The following is a 15,219-nucleotide window of genomic DNA, read 5'->3' as shown; positions in this document are numbered from 1 at the left end:
CTTGAGGATTTGGGTTATTGTAAATTTGAGAGTTGTGAAGTGTGGTTGTTTGTGAGAAAAAAATTCAGGATGTTAGTTGTAATTTGTTATTATTCATGTTTCGGATTTGAATTGATTATTCAAAATTCGGGGCGTGACACGAAATTTAATACTTGATTTGACTCGGAATCAATTGATTTAATTTGATTGATCCGCTTTAATATCAATTGATTTAGCCGGAACAAATTCATTTATTGCCGTCGGGCCTTTCATGTGTCGCCAAATGTCGTTCTCTGAGTCCGCGTGATTTTGCTTACTCACAAGCCACGTGCACAATTTGTAAGACCAACATGCTGACTATGTTTGTTCGGTCATAATTTCAAGTGTTGACCAAATTATTTAATAAATTTTATTTTCATTAAATTTTTGGTGTTTACACCAGCAATGGGGTGTTTTGAGTATATCATTTTAATAAGTAAGGATAGTTTTGAAACACACTTAAAATTTTGTGGGTTTTGGTTGGACTGCCCTACTGCCACGTGGTACGTTTGCCTTATGTAAGAATCTCTAGTAAAATAATACCTACCCATACTTTATGCTTGTCCATGGGAGATATGGACACCAACATGTTTCAGAACAGTAGGTATGACCTCAATCTCCACAGTTCCTTAAGTTCATGGCAATACATGTGTGGCTGTTGCCCACAATTGTAGTGGTGGCACCACATTGCATGATTACTGTGCAAGCACTCGGCAAAGAAAAGTCCACTTCATTTTGAACAATATCTAAACATACATATATAAAGAACGATTATAATTATTCTACTGAGAGATTTCTGTTGTGGTTAGTTAGCTTTTCTTTTTATTCATGTTATCACATTTTCAGTGATCTACTAAATGGTGTCACTACTACAATTTTCCTCATTCCACACTGATTTGATTTAGTCGCCTTTGACTCAATACACAATGCAGCACATTACCTTTTTCTTTCCCACTGTTATTGTAATAGTGTGTTTTCTCAATGCCACCAACATCAATGGCAAAATTTGGAGAATAAATATTAAAAAAAAAACAATTTGGCACACCTACAACCATGTATTTCTAAAATTTACTGTACAGATGCGTATACAATTTCAGATAAAATACATCAGAGAACGTAAATCTCTTCGTGTTCCTCTCCATGGTTGCATCTGTTACCTCTAGCAACTTTTCTATGCTCTGTCAGACAAACATTGAAGGCTCAAATTTGGTTCATTGACAAGTCTAAATAGAACAGGTTATTCTAGTAATCCAAAACGCAAATGATATAGAGATGAAGAATCATACATGAGAAGAAGAAGAAGAAACCGTACCCAAGATTCAGTGTAGAAGAGATAGCACCGAGGCTTGCTAAAATTCCAGCACCGAGTGTTAAGAGGAAATTGACTGAACGTTGTGAGGGATTTGATTCATGTGTTGCGAAGTGGTCGTGTTGTTTTTTTTTTTGGGCAAGATAGTTAAACTTAGAGAGGAGTGAAGCGGTGAGGTGATGTCGTAGGCGTAGGTGATGTCTACACGTGGACAGGGGCAATTTCGAAAGTTAAAAAAAAAACACCAAATGAACTGTATCTTTCACTCTTTTTTTTTTATTATTTTTTTTATTTTTTTTTTAAAACGCTTAACCCACATCACTCGTACATATGTCAGTGAGAATCGAACCCATAACCTTTATAATGTTGAAATTATAACTTATCAATATGTCATAGCTCACCGACAACTGTATCTTAGACTTCACTTTATACATAGAGATATCAATCAATTTATAAGACCTTACTTATGTTATAATTGACACTACTAGAACTATGCTTTTGAACAGGTATATAGGGGTTTCAACATGGCTGATGTTTTTTTTTTTTTCTCAATACTTTTAGACTTTTCTTGATGGCTATTCTTATTATCGATATGTGTTTTCAGTTTATTAAAGTGCGTCAAACATGGCCAGAAACAACCTCACTGAATCAACAATATTCTAGGCAATTTATCATCAACTGAGCCTACCCTGATCAATTTGCCCATTACATTTTAATACCTGAATTACACTTAAAACATTGATTGGGTTTTGCAGCAACAGAAAATCATAGCAGTATTCCCCGTCAATTTTAAAGACAAACCAGATATGTCATTATTGCAAGAAGCTTCTTTCAGTTTGTAGTTGAAAAAGTGAACTGCAGATTTTCCGATCAAGACTGCTAATTAGAATAAAAAATAGTACATGGTCATCAATAATTCAAGTACTACTAATTTCGTTGTCTGCCCAAGCTGCAAGATTCCAAGTGAAATGTGGAAAGTTTGGATGAGAGCTTGACATAACCGAACTTTGTCTTCGATTAACTGTATTCGACTAATGGCAACCAAGACAACGTCATAGAGTAACGCGTCTCAAATTGAAAGCAGAAACTGAATTGAAGCCTTCCTTGTAAAAGCACAAGTACCCTTCCTTAGTATCCTGGAAAATCCAGATGCAGGGTGAAATCAAGAAGACAGAAATGAAATCTCAGAAAGCTAGATCATCAGGAAAAACTTAGATGAATATTATCAAAACCTTGCATAATGAGTGTTCAAATTTTACAATTCTGATGAACTGCTCTATTGCAAATAGCCTCGAAAACGTGCAATAAGATCAATGCTGCTACCGACCCAGAAATAGGTCTTCAGAAAAGAAATTCTAGATAGGGTGGATGGATAAATAAATTTGGATCACTTTCCTCCTCCATCTCAAACCATGACATACCAGACTTTAGCTGCTGGGAAGGGTATCCATATCATTAAGTTATTCTAAGGTGACCTAATCAAAACCTAACAATGTTAATAACATAGCAAAAGTTCTCCCATCAAGACTAAACTCAGAAACATCAGAAAGATCAACATGAGAAACACTAAAGACCTTTATGGAAATTGTATGAGAATTCAACCTATCTAATAACAAAGCATAAAACTTCATACAGACAATGGCATCACGCAGAGAGTGCATATTTACAGATCCATAATAATAAGAAATCATAAATTATTGGATCGAGAACCGATCTTTCAATGCAAACATTGACACTCACATTGAAACAGATCAAACAGAACACTATGTTCATACTGACAGTACTTCAATTCACAACATATAAACAAATTGAGAGTGTATACCTTGAATGGCATCCCTGTCGGTCTTGGTGCGCAGCCCAATACTCTTCCAGAATCGGTTGCCTCCCTTTCTAGGTCTCTTGCCCCTTCTTGTTTTTCTAAGCCAACATTGCCATAAAATCCATAAGAATACAAATCCATAATCCAATTGAATACAACCAAATCCTGATAACAAAATGAAATTGAAGTTGAGAAAATTACCTCAAGAACACTTGGGTTCAGAAAAGCCTTGGAAGAAGAAGAACCACCAAGTACTCATCAAGTCACGAATTTAGAATTCTCAAAAATCTACAGCTTTGACCAAAAGAAGAAAAAAATCTAGAGGCAAAAATAAGAAGAGATCAGCAATTAATAAGGTGAGGAGTAGACATGCAGATGAATCACAGTGTTGTCTTCAAACACAAAAAAGGAAAAATAATGTATACTGACATATGCAAAATTGAGGAACGGATGAAATATGATAATGATCTGCTGATCACAGCTAAAGAAATTTGAGACTTTCAATGCTTGCGCTAGCCTTTCTATCCCTTTCCCTTATTATTTAGCAAGAATCATTGTCTCAACGAACTGAGCCAAGGAGAAAAACAATCAATCGTTCAATGAAAATCGAGCAAAAGTGATAAATTAGAAGAACATATGTACTTGATTGTATATGAGTAGAAGTGTCATAGCAAAACCTTATTGCGACTCGTGGCAAAGAAAAGCCTGTCTTTTGCCTAGGAATAAGCGGTTTTGGTGAGAGCGGGAAAGTTATAACTGCAATCTTGGTTTTGGCTGAACGTGGCAAAACCTGGTGTACAGTGTTGCTGTCATTCTAGGATTTCTATTACCTTAGTTACTCTTCTGCCCTTGATGTATTAAATCCTGCTGGTGTAGACATATATATTAGGAGGGGCAATTTCAGGGTTTTCAAAAATTTAACATATAATTAATACTGATGAATGAATTCCACTAAGCTATATGCCTATATTAACTGGATAACCAAATTCAGATCATTTTTTCTCATTCAAAGTACTTGCTTGCTCATTCATTGAGCCTGTTTAAAGTTGAATTCAAACTCAAACAAAAGACGCAATTTTATCACAAATCCAACTCAAACAAAAAGTACAGAAGAAAACAATTCATAATTAAACTGAACACAACCAAGCATGAATAAGAAGATGAAATTGAAATTGATAAACTACCTCAGGAACAGTTTGAGTTGATTGAAAAAAGCTTTGGCAATCTGAAAGCATATGACAGAGTTAATATTTTCAAAGAACATCTAGTTTGCAATCAAGAAGAGGTATATACCAAAGAACTCTGGTTTGTTTAAAACCCAAAACCACCGACATATATCAAAAAATGATCAATCTGAAAAAAACACAGCCAATATATCAAAAATGTTATGATGATGTAAAATAAAGTATATTGACTAAGGGTGAAAAAATCTCAAAATTTTTTAGAGAGCAGAATGAGTTAACCATATCAGATTGGACAGAAGAAACCGCACGGTGTGAATTCATATTCTCGATGCCATGCATTTTCTGTCATATTCTAATAAAATAGAAGTTTAAAACATACTAAGGAAAGCTGATTTCCAATAGACTAATAATCATAATAGTCAAAACACTGGAATTTAATGTTTCTTCCATCATCTGCTTTCTTTTTTCTGATAGGATCTTCTGTCATCTATTACATATACCAGCCAAGAAAAGAACAACATTTAACCCCCCATAACCAAATCTCAAGAAAACAAAGCAAAAGAAGCTTAAAAAGCAAAAACCCATGTCTAATACTGTTTCCTTCATTTCCCAATAAAGCCTCCATTGTTAACCGAGTATTATAATTATTTCAAGGAAAAATTTCAGTTTACTATCCTGTGGTTTGCACTCAACATCATGTTAGTCCCTGCTCTTTCAATTTGATCAGCAACACCCCCATGCTTTCAATTTCAATCAGCCGTGCTCAAATTTTTCCGAGACATCCAAATCAGACGTTAAGTGATGAGCTGGCAGCGACAAAGTCAGCAAGTGGGCCCACAGAAAGGGGTAAACTCGACATTCCACTTAATTTCCACCCAAACTCATAACATCAAGAAATTTCCAGTTTTCCACTCAAACCAAATAAAAAAATTACAATTAACAACTATAAATTTAAGCTTGCTAATCATCTCAGACCAAACAAAAAAGCTATTATTAGATCAATTATGCAACATAATTGGAACAAGAAGAGATAGAGAGAAATGGGTGGGATTGCTATGATATATATGGGCTTTGGCAGAAAGACTCAGAGCCAAGAAGGTGCAGAAGAACAGATGGTAAAAAGTGGAGGTGTTCAAATGAAGCATACCCAGATTTCAAGTACTGTGAGAGACATATACACCAAGCGAATTGCCTAATAGTAGACTTCTTCCCATCTTCTCCAATTGATGAGTTTTGAAACAAGACCTGTAACTTTCTTTTGAAAGAAATACCTAGATTTCAAGTACTGTGAGAGGCATATACACCAAGCAATTCTCATGAATCAACCAGGAACAAATTGATTTTCAAAAATTTGAATTGAGGTATACGGTGAAGAACCCATATTAGGTGTAGAAGATGGCTATATCTGACAAAATTCAAACAACCCAAATCCAAATGAACAGCACAGAGCATAAAAGTGTTCAATTTCCTTTCGATTGAAGGACACACATCGAGAGAAATCCTTGAACTCAATAGCAATTCACAACCAACCAAAATAACCCAATAACAATTACCCAAATCAAGCAATTACCGCCATGAAAAAACCAGAAACAAAATTATCCAAGTGGAAGTCGGAGTCGCTCGAACCTGAGTTTCTCGGTTCCGTCATCTTCATCGGAGTCGAAGTCGGAGTCGGAGTCGGCGAATGAACCGTAGAGAAATCAAAGACACAATCTTTGCTGACCCAAATCAACGACAATTGACAAATAAGGCTTTGGAACGTCTCACCAAGTTAAAAGAGTCGACTCTTCTGGAGGCAGAAAGGATATTGCGAAGTGCACTAGAAAGAGCTCTAATAGATTAGAAACAGACCCAAATAGAATGGAGGAGGTCTTCTTCTTCAAATCCGAGCGTGCAAGCCGAGCCGGCGTCAGTGGCGAAGAAGTTCGGCGAGATTGAAGAGGTGGAACAACCAGACGACGAGGCGGCGATCGGAGCTCAACAGATCTGGGTCGGAGGTCCGAGCTGTAGTTCGGTCTGGGTCGAAGATAAATACAGGGCAGGGCTTGTCGCGGAGGAGCCAAGATAGCCAAGAAAACTAAAACCCACAGCGTTTTTCTCCAAAGAAAACAAAGGGTTTTCAATCAAATCAAAGCCTTGAGCCGAAAACAATGAGGAATAAAAACGTACCAAGTGGAAACTATTGCTGTGTTGTAAGAAGAAGGTGAGTTTGGAGGTGGGTTTTTGTTGTTGGTGACTGAAATAGACCGGTCTGTGGAGACAAAACCCGTCCCAGAATTGGAATCTCCGAAGGGTGGCGTTGGAGGAAGAGCCGCAGTTGAGGAGGTAGTCATCTAAGAGGGAGTGAAGGAGGTGGTTTAGGAGGCAGAAGGAAGAAAAGAGATAGCAAAACACTCGGTCTGGGAGGCAGAAGGGAGGAAGAGAGAGGGAAAATGGGTCAGTGGCAATGCCGTAACAAAAATTCAAATAAGGGCAAAATCGTCTTTTTGCCAATGAATGAACAGTAACGCCGAATGACACAGATGAGAAAGAATTCCATCTCTCCAATTCCATGGACAAAAAATCCTCCACTTGCCTCTATATCAAAAGGTTTGTCCTCAGGGACCTTGACACAGATGAGAAAGAATTTGTATTCTCATTGCTAACTTTGTCCAGAGATATTGATGGTGATGATGAGGACGTCATTCATTCTACGGTTGAGGACATGGATATCCCACTTTCTATGGTTCTAACTATATATAAGAGCAACTCCAACAGCTTCCCTATAATTTCTATATAATAGAGAAGCAAAAGTTAAAACTTTAGCATCTTTTTCTTCTCCAACTCCAACAGATTCTCTATTTTACAGCAATCTCTAAAATCTCCATATTCTTCCTTAAAATTTTAGAGATTGCTGTAAATATAGGGAATTTGGTTTTCTCTTTCCTCACTTTCCCTAAAATAGAGAAAGTCACAGGGAATCTGTTGGAGCAAAAGCTGCTCTTTTTTCCCTAAAATGGAGAAAAATCAAAATATAAGGAAGCTGTTGGAGTTGCTCAAGAGGCAGTTTTTCGCTTCAAGAAGTTGTAGGTCTATTAGCAAATATGGAGGTTTGCATTGATAACCAACCACGTTTACTATACCCTATATATAACGCATTGTTCTTTATTGTTTTTAACTTTTTTTGTTTTTGAGGAAAACGCATTGTTCATTGAAAAGAAGGAGAAAAGAAAAAAGGAAAAAAAGTATGGTTAAGCTTGCACACTATTGTTGACTATTTTACGAATTTCCTTTTGGTTAAAAGGCCGAACTGGAAGAATCGCTGATTTTTTTTATTTAAACCTGAAGCTTTGTACATCCCTAAATCCAAACCCTGTTAAAGTTAATGTTTTATTCCTTATGTTTTTCTCTTTATGCTTTAACTCAAGTAAAACTCAAGTAGTTGTTGTAAAACTATAATTACTTTGACTTTTGTGTCTAAAGGGTATGTCATATAGGACAGCTCTGCTAGAGAAAGGAGAAAAAAATCTGATCAAAAGATATTAGAACAAAGCAGTGAGCAACAGTCACTACTACAAATTTCCCCAAAGCCCACTGATTTCAATTAGTCCCTATTGGGACAAAGCATACTGATAAGAGTGGCTGATGGCATTAGCCACCATGCAGCTACTAATGGGAAATCAGTCCCCTCTATTGCAGGTGCTAATGGGGCTAAGCACACTGTTAAATTATCAGTGTGATGTCTTTAACCAAAGCAAAATTGCATCCAAATCAGTGCCAAAGCAACTGATCCAAATATCAGTGGTTTCGGAATTCCACTGATATCAGTGGCAAAATCATTAAACTGGAATAAAAAAAATAGGTGCCAAATACTAGCAAATACTAGTATTTGGCACCTCTGCATCTTCATGTACCGTATACTATATTAAAAAATGCATCATACAACAAATTCGCGAACTAAAAATAATTCATTACATCCAGAGACAACAAAATTTCTTCTCCACAACTGCAACCCTTCTTTGATATGGACAAACTCTTTCAAAGCAAATGGCAACGTGCTCACAGTACCTGAAGTTCTAGAAAAGAAGAATTAAATTTTGCACTGTGAAGTATTATCTAGCAAGTAGCAACCTATGCATTCAATTCTGTAAGAAATCCAAACATGACATTTACAAAATAATGTGTAGAAAAATACCTCATCCATAATACCATTCGGCAAATCTTCAAGCATCATTCGATGTAACCTGACCCCAGCTGCAGGCTTATGCACATTGAAACAGAAAGGCAGTTTAATAAGACACTAGCAGAGCATCCCGCGCGATGCCGCGGGTTTGTTTATTTGCTGCGGTAACTCTAATCCAACCAATATTTGTTGTAAAAACAAAATGTTACTATGGTAAAATTATGAAACTTTTCATTCAATTTGTAAAGAACTTTCACTCTCAGATTTTAACATAGCGTCATAAGTCAGCTTGAACTTTCTTGTATATATGTATACATACATATATATATATATATATATATATATATATATATATATATATATATATATATATATATATATTTCCGCATTCAAAGTATAAAATGAAATAGGAACCACAAAAAGAAAAAGAAAAAAAAATGATGTAGAAACCAAGATTACTAAATTAATGTAACTACTGATTGTACTGAAAATGTATACATAAGTAACTATACATATATATTAAAAGCAAAGGTCCATGATGGTTGCCTGCAAAGTGAGACGAAAAAGCTTCATCCCAAATACATCAGACAAAAAAGAAGATACTGACATGCTTTAAGAGCTATAAGAGTTTCGTACAAATTGCTTCTTGAAAACCCGGAACACAAATAATTAGAGGGAAACATTACCTCAGAAAAATTTAGGATAGTCTTGCTCCTGCAATAGCACTCCACTTCTGCACATTCAATATATATATAGGATTCAATTAGTTGATCTAAAAAGAAAAAATAGAATACGAGAAATAATGTCATTTCCACTACTCAAACAAATCAAAGGCTGACTGAGACTTTCTATTCATCTTTCATAGGGTATATATAACATTAGGTATTCACAGAGCCTACAAAACGTCATTCAAAGCTAGTAAAACAAAACCCATTATCAATCTAATTGAAAAGACAAGTAACAAATATACAATAGCAAATACAACCAGCAAAGAAAATAATATAAAAACACAACCATACTGATATTTGGAGATAAAAAGATAAAAGAAAAAGGTTGATTCATAAAGCATTTGCAAAAGATCAAGTATCAAGTCTATCATCCACCAGTTCCTGTTCATTACCTTGCATCATGAGATCAAGAAGAAAAAGATGCAAACTTTACCTGTGAAAGGAGCAGTCAACCCATCCAAGCCTTTCATTTGGCACAACACCTCAGACCATCTTTAACAATCCCAGCAGCTCCATCTTCCCAGCAACCCACAAAATAATATCATCAATTGCAAATAATCACCACATAATTATGTAAATTCATAGATCAAGAAGAAAAAAGGAAAACAATTTAGGTGAACATGTTTGAATATAATTGCTGATAAAAAAGAGACATTCAATATACCAACTAGCTATAAATATACCAACTAGCTATAAAAAAACAATGTGTACACCGAATCATGAACAAGCCATAAATATGATAAAAATCATTAATGAATGCAATCAATTAAAGGTGATGTTGCAGTGGAGATGTAAGGCTAAGCATAACTTCAAGTAAACGTCAAAAGGGTGTGTAGTGTAATAGAAGACTAAGCATACCAGGGGAGATGTAAGGCTGGCGGCCATTACCGGAGCTCGAAAGTCTAAGCACAAAGTGAGCAACATGAAGATCTGACCTCGTGTGAAGTATTAAAAGCAGTTCCGGTGTCAGCTTCGACCGAGTCTTCGCAGTGGAGACTCAGCAGGAGAGAGAGAGATCTGAAAGAGGTTTGTGAAACGCTGGGTTAGAAGAATCAAAAGCCAGAACAAAAACCCAGAAACATAATCAGATTCTAAGAAGAAGACACATACCCATAAGCCTTTCTTCTGAAATTGGTAATATTGCTAAGCCCCATCTCCGTCACAAACTTTGGAGCCCTCCAATCTTGGACCTTTATAACAGATCTACTCATAGATTCATAACTGAGCAAAGATTAAAATCAGAAACAAAATTGAAGGTAAGAGAAGGAGCGAGAATGGATCTAGAGGCAAAGAGGGAGCTGAATACCAGCCGGAGCTTCCGAACATCGGAGAGCTCTTGCGGAATGCCGTAGTAGGATTGAGTGAGACTTCGAAGAAGAAGGGCGAGAGAGACGGAGAGAAGAGAGGCTAGAGCGGCAGAGAAGAAAGAGAGTCGCGAACGTGGAACCCTCTAGTCCTTTAGGGTTTGTGACTTAAAAGTCAAAACAGACAAAACGACGTCGTTTAGATAGTTTTGGTTTTTTCGGTTCTTTTCGGTTGGGCACTGATCATCAGTGTGATGAAACAAATTCACACTGATCTTTTGATTGGTTGCTCCCAAAATCACAAAACAAAACTATTCCATTTCTGTTAACACTGTTAACAGTGTCATTGAGATTAAACAATTAATATGTTCTATATACTGTTCATAATACACACTGATGATCAGTGAGAGGGAAAAAAAACCCACCAATCTTTTATATCAGTGTAATACTATTCATTTTGGGACTGAAGATTTTTTGGTGGCTAAAAAAAGGGTGCTAATGGGGAAATTTGTAGTAGTGAGTGTGTGCTAGAGCTTTCTTTCAATAAAATCTCCTTCTTGCATCTTTGTTAATATACATCATCTTTGTATCAAATATATATCGATGTATGTGTGTGATTGAGTGCAAGAGATCGATAAACATCATCAAAATAATCTAGGAAGCTGATCAAGGCAACGTACCTGATTGGAGTTGTGAAAAGCAGTTGCATAACAAGGCAGCAAGCTTGGATCAAAGGAGGTGAGTAATAGCTCAACCCCAACAAACCCTTCGTTTCCAAATCAAAATGACAAGAAAGATGGAGATGCTGAAGTCAGATAATTAGACCACATGTTCCTCCTTGCCAACCAAAACAATCAATTTGGCAGCCCCATTTCCAAGTAAGTAATAAGCCTTTTCTTCGTCGGCACCAATTATGAGGTTTCAGATTTTGATCCTTCCTTTCTGTACGTATTATTTGTATTTAATCTAATTTTGTACAATGTGAGGTGCATGCAGAAATGGCAGAGCTTTCCAAATTCGCTGAAGAGATTATTGTTGAAATATTGTCAAGGCTGCCTCCCAAATCTCTGATGCGGTTCAAGTGTGTCCGTAGGTCATGGAGTACTTTGATCAATAACCCCAACTTTGCAGCCAAACACCTATCCTCTTCGAAGGGCACCAAGCTCTCATCATCCTCCACCACCATCCTTTTAAGCCGTTTTCTCATTACAGACCTCAACCCTGTCGAGATGGAAATGGTATTGTCATTGTTCAATGTTCGCAACGATTTTGATGGTTGCTTTCTTGAAGATATCCATTTTCCGCATTCGATGGGTTTAGAGTGCAGGGGTGAATTTAAAGCTACGGGTTTTACTTTTCAAATGTCATGTCATTGTGATGGGATTATATGTCTTGCTGACTATGGACAAAAACCTACCATTGTTTTATGCAATCCAGCTATCAAGGAATTCAAGCTTCTTCCCGAGTCGCAGCTTGCTCTCTCTTCCCCGGGATTTTTCCCTACAGCTGCCGTGGGTTTTGGTTGTGATCTCAAGTCAAAAAATTACAAAGTTGTTAGACTTATACATAGTGGAAGGGATCATAATGATCAAGTAAACTATAACGTTATAGTTATTCATCCTCCCAAAGCAGAAGTGTACAACCTTCTTACAGATTCTTGGAAAGAAATCAAGAGTGATGGTTTAGTAAAGGAAAATACTATCGTTCTTCCTTATTGGAATGCTCAAACTAATGGAATATACTTCAAAGGGATTCTTTACTGGTGTGCACTGGAACACGAGAAGGTTTCAAAAGTTGCCTACGCTGGTGGTGATGAGCAAAATGAAACTGAATTAATGAATGCACACATCATTTCGTTTGATATAGGTGATGAAACATTTCATGTTACACATATTGGCTCATATGATGATTGTTTTTTAGTTGGTGATGTGCTTGGATTGTGGAAAGAATCAATTACTCTTTGTGTTCATAGCATGACTACCCTAAACATATGGGTAATGGATGACTTTGGTAGTGGTAAGGGTTCTTGGACAAAATACTTGGCGTTCGAGCCGGTAGTAAAGATCACATCTCAACTTGCATTATTTGGAAAAAGCGATGAGCAGTTTGCTTTGGTTGCCTGTGATTTTTCTGTAGTAATCCTCTACGACATTTTTACCAACAAGTTTAACTATATTCCTCTGAATGGCGCGCTTCTGCATTGCACTCGAGCTGTTGAATATGTGAGCAGTATAGTTTCAGTCAAAGAAGGAAATAAGCTTGATATGGGAGCATCATGGGCGTTATGACACAATGGACTAGTCTTTTTCCAACAGTTCGTAGACCTGCTTGATGTTTTTGTTTTGTTATCCATCTATTGGATTCTTAGCGTATTTTAGTTTTTGCTGTATTTTGCATCTAGTTTCAAATATTTTCTTGTACTGGTCCTTGGCTGGGTGCCGTCTCCCGAACAATATTGTAGTATCATTTTTTTCTGCCCTTCTTTTTCTAAGGAACATACAGGGCCGGCCCTGGGTATAGGCCCAACAGGCCTGTGCCTATGGCCCCCGGAAAAGAAAAAAAAAAAAAAAAAAAAAGCCTCTTTTTACATATATCAAGCTTTCTCCCTCTTCTGTTCTTCTCAGTCTACTTCTCTGCAATTTCTTCAACCAAAGTACTCACTGTCACGACCATATTTTCCCGCCTCTCTATTGCTTGATTTTCACTTAGAGCCTCAAATCAAGACCCATAGCTTGCTGATGGATTCAGTTTTAATTTATAAATTTCTTTTTGACTAGAAAAGATGAACAAACGACAGAAACGTACTTTTCGGGTTCTTATTGTCTAGCTTACTGATGCCTTTGGTTCCTCATGATTTTTTTTTTTCCTCAAACCGCTTTCTTTAAATCTTAACCTTGGATTGCTGGGTTTGTGCTTTTCTGGGTCAGTCGGGATTCTCTTTTTGATCACTTTTGTTTGTGTAATTAAATCTTGGCTAGCTGGATTGGGGTCTTTTATGAGTTGATTGATTTTGTTTTTCTTTCTCTCTGGGACTTTCTTTCATAAACTTGATTTAGAGTTATCAACAAATGCTTTGCACATGTTTTTCCTGTATTGAAAAAAATCAAACGCTTTGCATGGAGAGGGGTGGAGAAGAGTAAAGAAGGAAGACAGATTCCTATCTCATCGCCTAGTTAAGGTTAAAGCAAAAGAGAGATGCATAAGATAAAGCTTCAAGCTGAAAATCTCAGGAAGCCTCACATTTTTGATTTGCCTAGAGCCCCGGAAATCTTAGGGTCAACCCTAGGAACATAGTCTGATAATTTAGCTCATGGGCGGCCCTGTGAGTTTGGAGGCTCAAGGCGAAAAAAATTTCGAGACCCTAATATAATGATCATTCACCACCTACTCTGTTTCCTCACTTATATTCTCATTCACAGATTGACATGTTACTTGAACTTTCTAGTAGGAGCCATGATAACAAATTCAAACCCAAACAACAATCCAATAAATTCAACAATTAAATCCGTAAAGAATACAATATAGAAAGCCTCAGGCATATAGCAAATTTTCAACAGAGAAGGAATGGAACAGAGATGAAACATGCATACATCTAAAATCCCTAAAAAACAAAGATGAAACAGATTCATTGATTATTGTTATGCAGCATATTAAATATAGCTCACAAGTCCTAAATTTCAACAAATCACGATTTCATAGTTACATGACTCCAAACCAAAATAGAGAAGGAATGGTATGCAAGAGCATCAGAGACACAAAAAGAGAAGGAAAAAAGCCAAAATTTCTTCAAAACAGAAAAGAGAGAGTTTCAAAGATCTTACAGTTTTGCCTTTTTGGAAGATAAATTCAACTCTTTAATCCCTAAATTCAAATTTTTCGTCTGATCCTCTCCTTGTCTTCAACCAACGTTGGGAAATATAATTTCCTTTCAGTATGATCTTCAATGGTTCAACCACAATGGATTTCTGTCTTGGATTGAGAAAGAGATGATCGTTGGCTTGAAAACTTAAATTGAGAAAGAGAAAGAGATGATGAGATGATCGACTATCTGTTGGTTTGCACTTTGTGTGTAAACAGAGTGTTGCGTCTATCTAAGCGTCTTCTGTTTGGTTTTTTTTTTTCTTTCTTTTTTATTGCAGGCCAACATAATTTTTTTTTTTTGAGGCCCCTGAAATGTGAGGCCCTAAGCTTGGGCCTGCCTCGCCCAGGCTCAAGGCCGACCCTGATTTAGCTTCTGACGAAGCGTAATGTAAAATTAGGTAGAAAGTTATGATTTTACAAAATTGTTCTTTAGCCTTTTCCGATACTAATTATTCTCTAGCACATGCTTAGAGCAAATTATCAATCTTATGTGCGGAAGCTTCTCCCATCTTTGTTGTGTATGATAAATTTTGAGGATTAATTAATTAACTATTGGATTTGAAAACTTTGTAGGGTGGCGATTATGACCGGTCAGTGCCAGTAAAGTGCACATGTTCTATCAATTCACATTTGATAATCACCAAGACACCCTTTATAGACAAGTTCAATACCTTTTGCCGCAAGCTTTTGAGGATCCAGAACGAAACCCTAACTTGTTTGAGAGGCTAACAGAACACCTTTTAGTAAACATCATCGCCGCTTCCTCCACTTGACCCACAAAACCTGATCCAACTCCACTTCAAACAAAATCAAACATACTCACTCCTATGAGGC

The 15,219-nt window shown here is 36.7% G+C and overlaps 1 protein-coding gene and 3 long non-coding RNA genes across 21 annotated transcripts; 1 reads left to right on the top strand and 3 right to left on the bottom strand.

Annotated features, from left to right (window-relative positions):
* Positions 1 to 2,037: 2,037 nt before the first annotated feature.
* On the bottom strand, positions 2,038 to 6,949 carry LOC133721258 (uncharacterized). 15 transcript variants are annotated; one of them, XR_009852137.1, is made up of 6 exons: positions 5,957 to 6,943; positions 5,478 to 5,601; positions 4,331 to 4,371; positions 3,348 to 4,010; positions 3,150 to 3,244; positions 2,038 to 2,463 (listed from the first exon to the last, which is right to left on the bottom strand). It is a non-coding gene; the product is annotated as an uncharacterized LOC133721258 (long non-coding RNA). The 15 variants fall into 15 exon arrangements; XR_009852136.1 differs by having other exon boundaries at positions 5,478 to 5,585; XR_009852133.1 differs by having other exon boundaries at positions 4,331 to 5,601; positions 5,957 to 6,949.
* Positions 6,950 to 8,114: 1,165 nt separating this feature from the next.
* On the bottom strand, positions 8,115 to 11,219 carry LOC133722260 (uncharacterized). Of its 4 annotated transcripts, none has more exons than XR_009852592.1 (8): positions 11,205 to 11,219; positions 10,527 to 10,846; positions 10,331 to 10,441; positions 10,079 to 10,237; positions 9,654 to 9,736; positions 9,179 to 9,225; positions 8,505 to 8,570; positions 8,115 to 8,377 (listed from the first exon to the last, which is right to left on the bottom strand). It is a non-coding gene; the product is annotated as an uncharacterized LOC133722260 (long non-coding RNA). The 4 variants fall into 4 exon arrangements; XR_009852593.1 differs by having other exon boundaries at positions 10,527 to 10,691; XR_009852594.1 differs by lacking the exon at positions 11,205 to 11,219 and having other exon boundaries at positions 8,115 to 8,385; positions 10,527 to 10,667.
* A 47-nt stretch (positions 11,220 to 11,266) lies between these two features.
* Positions 11,267 to 14,358, top strand: LOC133722259 (F-box/kelch-repeat protein At3g23880-like). Its single transcript, XM_062149103.1, has 2 exons — positions 11,267 to 11,402; positions 11,521 to 14,358. The coding sequence occupies exon 2, from the start codon at positions 11,523 to 11,525 to the stop codon at positions 12,810 to 12,812; it is 1,290 nt and encodes a 429-aa protein (XP_062005087.1). The 5' UTR covers positions 11,267 to 11,402; positions 11,521 to 11,522; the 3' UTR covers positions 12,813 to 14,358.
* On the bottom strand, positions 11,607 to 14,479 carry LOC133722262 (uncharacterized). The gene is made up of 3 exons (XR_009852595.1): positions 14,346 to 14,479; positions 11,942 to 12,053; positions 11,607 to 11,745 (listed from the first exon to the last, which is right to left on the bottom strand). It is a non-coding gene; the product is annotated as an uncharacterized LOC133722262 (long non-coding RNA).
* Positions 14,480 to 15,219: the final 740 nt, after the last annotated feature.

Source organism: Rosa rugosa, chromosome 7 (genome assembly GCF_958449725.1).
Source record: "Rosa rugosa chromosome 7, drRosRugo1.1, whole genome shotgun sequence".
NCBI lineage: Eukaryota > Viridiplantae > Streptophyta > Magnoliopsida > Rosales > Rosaceae > Rosa > Rosa rugosa.
Note: the sequence above shows the minus strand (reverse complement) of the source record. Positions and strands in the feature narration are given on the sequence as shown.